The sequence below is a fragment of the Gymnogyps californianus genome, unplaced genomic scaffold (genome assembly GCF_018139145.2).
Source record: "Gymnogyps californianus isolate 813 unplaced genomic scaffold, ASM1813914v2 HiC_scaffold_31, whole genome shotgun sequence".
Classification (NCBI taxonomy): Eukaryota; Metazoa; Chordata; class Aves; order Accipitriformes; family Cathartidae; genus Gymnogyps; species Gymnogyps californianus.
The window spans coordinates 1,248,584-1,256,044 of NW_026114191.1; the positions used below are offsets into that span (position 1 = coordinate 1,248,584).

At 54.4% G+C, this 7,461-nt stretch overlaps 1 protein-coding gene across 1 annotated transcript; it reads left to right on the forward strand.

Annotated features, from left to right (window-relative positions):
• Positions 1 to 1,424: 1,424 nt before the first annotated feature.
• LOC127028309 (olfactory receptor 14A16-like) lies at positions 1,425 to 6,591 on the forward strand. The gene is made up of 2 exons (XM_050914025.1): positions 1,425 to 1,441; positions 5,649 to 6,591. Exon 2 carries the CDS (start codon positions 5,656 to 5,658, stop codon positions 6,589 to 6,591), a length of 936 nt encoding a protein of 311 aa, XP_050769982.1. The 5' UTR covers positions 1,425 to 1,441; positions 5,649 to 5,655.
• Positions 6,592 to 7,461: the final 870 nt, after the last annotated feature.

Consider the following 7,461-nt stretch of genomic DNA (forward strand, 5'->3'; position numbering starts at 1 on the left):
CAGCTCCCTTCACCTGCCCTGCATTTCCGCATGTAAAATGAAACTAACCTAGTCAAAAAGTCGGGTTTGATTCTCTTCACAAACGAAAACATCGCATATGTCAGGAGATTGGCCCATACACCTAAAGAAGAATCACACTTTGCTGGAGAAAAAGGTGAGGTGTTGCCAGGAATCTCAGGAGGCATGGCATAGTGATTCCTGGGTTCATGGAGCTGGTCAAAGGCCTCGTCTCTCTTTCTGCAATGATGGCTTCAATGCCCGGCTCATTTGTAGACTCTGTACATGGATGCTGACATTTATTGAGCAACCTGCTCTGAAAGGATGAACAGGGGAGGCTGTTATTTTTGGAGGGTAGAAGGATAGTAAAAGAGAAGAACCTGGCTTTGGGCAAACGAAAAGGGAAGCAAAGGATGTGGTGAGGGCTGTTTGGGGGCACCTGTGAAGCAGCCCTGTGCCTGCTGTGAATTCCTTCTGGGGTCAGGGAGAACCTGAGAGCTTTCCCTCATCTGAAAACATGAAGGGGAAGGAAAGAGAGCATCATTCAAGCTGGAAGGGACCTCGAGAGGTGTCTCGACCAACCTCCTGCTCAAAACAGGGTCAGACCAGGTTACTCAGGGCTTTGTGCAAACACCTCTGGATCACATTCCAGGATAGACGCAGGGCACACTCCCTGGGAAAAAGCTTCCAGTGCTTGACTATCCTCATGCTAGAAAAGTTTCTCCCTATATCTAGCCTTAGCGTCTCTTGTTTCAGCCCATTGCCTCTTGTCCTTGTGTCATGGACATGAGCCTGACGCCGTCTGCCTGGGAACTGCGCAATGCTGCTGCATGTTCCCCTCAAGATCTTCTCTTCTCCAGGCTGATCAAGACCAGCTCCCTTAAGCCTCTTCTCACAGTACCTAAGTTCTCCCACCCTGATGGCCTCAGTGGCGCTACGTTGAACTGGTTCCAGTTTATCAAGGTCCCTCTGGCATGGTGGGGTGTCAAAACCTAGGGATGATTTTGGATACCATGTAAAAAGTGCTGAGCAGACCGGCTGTGGTCCTGCTCGCATAGCCCAAGATGCTGTTGGCCTTCTTTGCTGATGGCTCAGGTTTTTACCTAAGGAAACGCAAGGACCACAAGAGCCTTTCCCACAGAGCTGCTACCGACCTGGGCTCTGTCATTGCAGGGTCTTAGTCCACCTCAAGGTCAGGATTTCTTGGCTATCATGCCGTTCCTCTTGACTCCTCCCTCCAGTCTGTCATATCCTTTGGGATGGCAACCTCCAGTGCAGTTTCTGCTCTCCTCGGTGTGATGTCTTCTACAAATGTAATGAAAAAATCAACCTTTCCTCTCCTCTGGGTCATTCAAAACATGTTAAACAGGGCAGGCTGCAGGACAGACCCTTGCAGTTCCCTACTAGGTACAGGTCTCCAGGCAGAGTACCACGCTTGGACCACGTCCCCCTCTGCCCCACCATCCAGCTCGTTTTTTTACCCATCTCCTTATCCACCCATGCAGACCATAAGATCCTATCCTGGACACAAGTTGTGGGGGATGATGTTGAAAGCCTTGCTGATTTCCAGCTGAAAGACAATCACTGCTCCCCCACGTCCACACCAGAAAGCAAAGAGGCTGGCCAGGCACAATCTCCCCTGGGCAAATCCAGTCACCTTCTCCTTCTGACACCCAGAAATGCCATCCGAGTGGACACGCTCTGGAGCACCGCCTTTCATTCCCCTGCTCATCCATTGGGCACTTCCGAAAGGTGCAGGCAATGTTTGGGTGTTGCCAGTCATCAGGGAGTCCCCCCCAGTCTCCATGACCTTTCAGTGATGGAGAGTGGCCTCCCTGTGGCATCAGCCTGCTCTCTCAGCTTCCTTGGATGCTGTCCCTCCTGTCCCATACACCGGTAAGGATTGCCTTTGCTCAAGGGACACCTAACGTGATCCCCAGCCACTGCCGGCTGTTCTCCTCCAGAGTCCTGCCTCGAGGCACAAAGGCCTGCGAGACCTTGCTGGTGACGACTGAGGCCATGAGGACATGGAGTAGCACAGATCTATCTGCACCTGCTCTTTCTAAATTCAGCAGTGGCCATGCAGTATCTTGGTTTCTCTTTTAACCGTTGCTGAAGTAGGAAACACTCATTATGGTGCCCTTGAATTGCCTCACAGGTTTTACAGACTGATTTTTTATTTGGACTATCGCTGTGCTTGGCGGATGCTGTCCTTGAAGACCATCTGTACTAACCTCTGCCTCCACGCCTTGGCAATGGATTCCATCAGGGTCACAGCTCTGTCTCTGACAGTAACGACTCCAGCTCATCCTGTGTGTGCCCCTGGCTGAGGGCATTGCTGCAGATCTGGCCTGAAGCAGCCCAGCTGTGGCACCAGGCAAGCTCTGACTTGCCATAAGGAAAGCTGGTCCCAAGTGTCCAAGAGCCTGTGCGGGCAAAGGCTTTGCTTCAGAGCAGAGACATGGCATGGACAAGAGAGAGCTGAATGTCTTTCTAGCCCTAGCACTACAAACCCAGAATGATATGCCTACATTCACTCAGCTGAAGACATCTGCTCCAGCTTGCAATAATAGATCCTACGCTGTCACCTGCCTGATGTCCTGCCTAAATATGGGACCAAAAAGGTGATTCTCATGTCCAACTCCTTTTCTGATAGGAGTAATGGCACTGCTGGAAAGAAGTGTCTCTCCCCAGCTGAGGGAGGGAACATCAGGGATTCCTTCAGCCTGTTTCACAGCAGGTTCCCCCTGAGCCCCAGGGACACCTCGAGGGAGCCCAGAGGGGGCAGAGAAAGTGGAGGAATGGAGGTTTCCAGAGGGCAACATTGACACCTCCTGCAGATGCGCGCACCGTGGTAGAGCAACTCCTGCTGCAGGAATCAGTCCGTCCAGGGTTTAGAGAGGAACAGTCAGTGATTCCTTCAGTCTGCCTCAAATTCTGTTCCCCAGGAGAGACCCTGCTGCCTTTCAGGAGCTGTCAGCCCTGGAGGCCCAGGGACACCTCAAGGGATTCTTGGGCAGGGGGTGGGGGTAGGAGGCAGAGAAAGTGCTGCCTTGGGCTGGTCCTCTGCTGCTGAGCTGGGCTGGGCTCCTGGGATGGAGGGAGCTCATGGCAAGCGGGCAGCGCTGCCGAGAGACAGCTCTGCCCAGGAGCAGCTCCTCCGCAAAGCGCAACAGGGCTGAGGGCACTACCTGCAGACACCGAGGGGAGAGCAGTGAGGCAGAGAAAAGTTAAAGGCAGTGTGGGGTGGGAGGATGGTGAGAGTTAATGGGGGAAGAAATCTTCACAGTCCTTGACACGGTAAGTCTCTGGCAGCAGGGCAAAGAAGCTGCAGTTCCCGGAGGGATCTCCAAAAGCTGGCACATCCCACAGCCTATGGAATCTTTCAGGAGGACTCTCACATCTTCTCTGGTGTGGAGGAGGAGGACATGCTCCAAAGCAGGGCTTCCCTGCCGCACCATCAGAGGGAGAGGGCATGATGGCTGCATTCTCCCAGGGATGGCCGAAGGGGTGTGAAGCCGGGTGTGCAGCCAGGGGTGCCCAGGGCTGTCCTTCACAGCAGGGTCCCTGCACCCCAGGCGGCTGTGTGCTGGGGCAGGGACTCTGCCGCCTGCCAGGGTCAGCACTCAGCCTGCCCGGGGAGCTCCCCACAGCGCTGTGGGGAGAAGCTGTGGGTGGAAGGAGCGACCTCCAGCAGGGCAGGGTCCTTCTGCGGTTGAGCGGGTGTTGCATGGGTCAGGGCTGCTCACAGCTGCAGCTTACCCCCGCGCATTTCCAAGGGAACTTTCCAAGATGGAGTTCCCTGAAAGGGAAGGTGTCTCTCTTTTGAGGTTTCTCATCTTGGTTGGCTGGGTTGGCAGTGGGACATTTCCAAGGGGACTTTTCTACTGGAAGGTCAAAGGAGGGATTACTGTATGGCTAAGGAGCTTTCCTGAGGCTGTTTTCAGTTTCCAGTTCTGGGGGCTACAGACAGCACCAGCATCACCTCTCCAGTCTCAGCAGGGTTTCTGTGACCTGCTTTGTAGCTGCTGCATACACAGAGAGGCTGCAGGGCAGAGCTGGGCACAAAGGGGCTGAGATGGGGTCTCTGAGCACTGGCAGCGAAGAGATGTGGGGCCAGAGAAACAGCTCCTGGCAGGCACAGCTCCAGGCAGCAGAGATGGGCAGGAACGGAAGGAACGGCTAATGGAAAACCTGTTGCAGGGAAGACAGGGGCACCTCACGGCCACCCCTGCACTGCGGATGCCTTCACTGAGACACCTCCTTCACCTCTCCTCTCCCACCCAGCATAACCCTCAGCCCTCACGGCCATGGGGTCGAGGGTGGGAGTCCCCTCTCTGTCCAGCAGAGCAGCAGCAGAGGCGAAGGGCATCCCTCCTGCCGCGTGCCCGTTTCCCGCTGAGCAGCAGTCGGGCTGAGGGCAACTGTCCTGCGTTATCGCTGTCTGGGAGGTGGTGTGCACAGCTGGGTCAGGGGAAGGCTTTCCCGAGTGCCCGGCTGCCTCTCCCCTTGACTCTCTCAGCCAGACCCTCACTGTATTTTGCCTTCTTGCTCCACTTGCCTGTTCTAAAGTTCTCTTTGTAGTGCTGTCAGACTCCCTGGGGATGGGAGTTTCAGCTGCAGAGTCACACACTGGTCTTGTTTATCCATTCATGCTGGTGTGTCCATGGGAACAAGTGTCCCAGCTTTCCTCTAACCTGTGGGCTGTGGGCAATGCAGTGTGTGGGGCTGGGGAATGACTCAGTTTTCTCTTACTGAGATGCTGACATTAGGACAGTTGGCTCCATCTTTGGGGTGTCCTTCCAAGCTGTGAGCTGCCCTCCAAGGTGCAAACCTCTTCCACAGCACCTTTGTGTTTTCTGAAAGCCCCATGGAGAAATGCAGACGTACTCTGACTGAGGGAATGCTGTTGGGCTGGTGAAACGAGGCATGTGTGTCCTTGGCTAGAAGGGGGGTGCTGAGACCTTGAGAAAGGGTGAGACATTTAGTGGTCTGTAGCGGATCCCTCTGCTGTCAGCAGTGCCTGGTGACTTTTCAGGGTAATACAAGAGTTTGATCGCCCTCCATCTCATGAAGGTGCAAGTCCAGGGCAGCTGGGAAGAAGGCAGAGAGACAGACCAGCTCCCCTCACTCTGCACTAAGCCCCAGGCAATCCTCTTGCCTCACAGGTCTCGTTCTGTTCTCCCTGGGGGCAGCAGAAATGTTGAGGATTTCTGAGATCAAAGAACACTGCCCAGGTGAGATGGGGGCAGCTTTAAAAGACCCCAAACCTCTCCAACTGTCTTCTGCCATCCTGGTTCCTTAGCACTGGGAGAGCAGGTGCTGACAAGGTCTTCTGTGTTAGGAGCGGTTTCATCTGACAAAATTGAGCACCAGGACTGGCCCCTGCCCCCACCATTCCCATGAACCCACTGCTGCAGAGCAGGGCTGACTCCTCGGCAGCCAGCGGGAAGAGGCCCTTCTTAGGGCACGCTCAGCCAGCACTAACCAGAGCTCGTGCAATGGAGCTGAAGGAAGGTCTCCTGGAAAAGGCAAAGTGGGTGTGCGTAGCAGGGGGAGGGTGTAGGAGAAATGGTTTTGATTTTGCTCAGAGAAGTCACCCCTAATTTGTCGTTGACTCTACCTCGAAGGTCAGGAACCCATGCACAGAGGCAACAAATGTTGAACGGCACCTCCACAACTGAATTCCTCCTCCTGGCATTTGCAGACACACGGGAGCTGCAGCTCTTGCACTTCTGGCTCTTCCTGGGCATCTACCTGGCTGCCATGCTGGGCAACAGCCTCATCATCACCGCCATAGCCTGCGACCACCGCCTCCACACTCCCATGTACTTCTTCCTCCTCAACCTCTCCCTCCTCGACCTGGGCTCCATCTCCGCCACCCTCCCCAAAACCATGGCCAATTCCCTGTGGGACACCAGGCACATCTCCTATTTGGGATGTGCTGCCCAGGTCTTTTTCTTTCTCTTCTTGATTGCAGGGGAGTATTTTCTTCTCACTGTCATGGCCTATGACCGCTACGTTGCCATCTGCAAACCCCTGCACTACGGGACCCTCCTGGGCAGCAGAGCTTGTGTCCACATGGCAGCAGCTGCCTGGGGCACTGGGTTTCTCTATGCTGTGCTGCACACTGCCAATACATTTTCACTACCTCTCTGCCAAGGCAATGTCCTGGACCAGTTCTTCTGTGAAATCCCCCAGATCCTCAAGCTCTCCTGCCTAGAGTCCTACCTCAGGGAAATTGGGGTCCTTGTGGTTAGTGCTTGTTTAGGATTTGGGTGTTTTGTTTTCATCGTGCTGTCCTATGTGCAGATCTTCAGGGCCGTGCTGAGGATCCCCTCTGAGCAGGGACAGCACAAAGCCTTTTCCACATGCCTCCCTCACCTGGCTGTCGTCTCCCTGTTTGTTAGCACTGCCATCTTTGCCTACCTGAAGCCCCCCTCCATCTCCTCCCCATCCCTGGACCTGGTGGTGTCAATTCTGTACTCATTGGTGCCTCCAGCAGTGAACCCCCTCATCTACAGCATGAGGAACCAGGAGCTCAAGGATGCCCTATGGAAACTGGCCGAATGGACGCTGTTTCACCGACAATAACCTGCCTCCCCTTCTCTGCGCATTTCCCAGAGGCCAAGAGTCTGCTTCTTTCCCTTGTCATAATCCTACTTATAGATAATGTTCTGGGCTTCTACTACTTGTCTTGAGGTTTGATCCAGTTGTTTCTGACCCTTGTACAGCACTGGTTCAGACGTGGCCTGTCCAATAGCAGCTCTTCAATAAAAGGGCATCTCCCATGTGCAGTGCCTGAAGGCTGAGCTCTTCCTCTAAACGTGCTGCCAATAAAATGTCCACGGAACTGGTCTTTTAAAGAGTCTTTTCTCCTTGTGTTCTCCCTGTGACTGGGGTTAAGCTCACGGTACCATGGGGTTCCATTGAAGTGAATGTTGTGGTTTTAAAGGCTCTCTTCGTGGTGTCCAGTGGCAGTGGAGATGGGGCATGGGCTCCCAATTACCTCCTCAGGTTGCTTCACGTATGACAGGATTGATGGCATATACAAGTCTCTCTCAAAAATGAATTTGGAGGGATCGGGAGAGGATGGGGACTTGCCATGTGCCTTGGGCTGGGAGGCAATAAAGACTCAGAAGGTGAAACACCCTCAAAGGTGATGTCCCCCAAAAGTAAAGCACTGAATCGAGGTATGCACAAAGAAGGACTCTGAAGTGCCATGGGAGTGAGCGGGGACGCAGCAGGCAGAGGGAAGGGAGAGTGGAGAGATGTGGGAGCTGCCTGAGGAGGCCCAGGGCTCTGGTGGTGCCCCGGGGAGTGGGGCTGATGGGGGCAGAGAAGAGGTCAAATGCAGTGGGGGTTGAGGCTCAGCTACAAAATGACAGCAGGAGAGCCTGGGAGTGAGTGGCCTCTGTTTGCTTGTGTCGTTCTTGCAAGCAGCAGCCCTGGGGCTGATGGGGA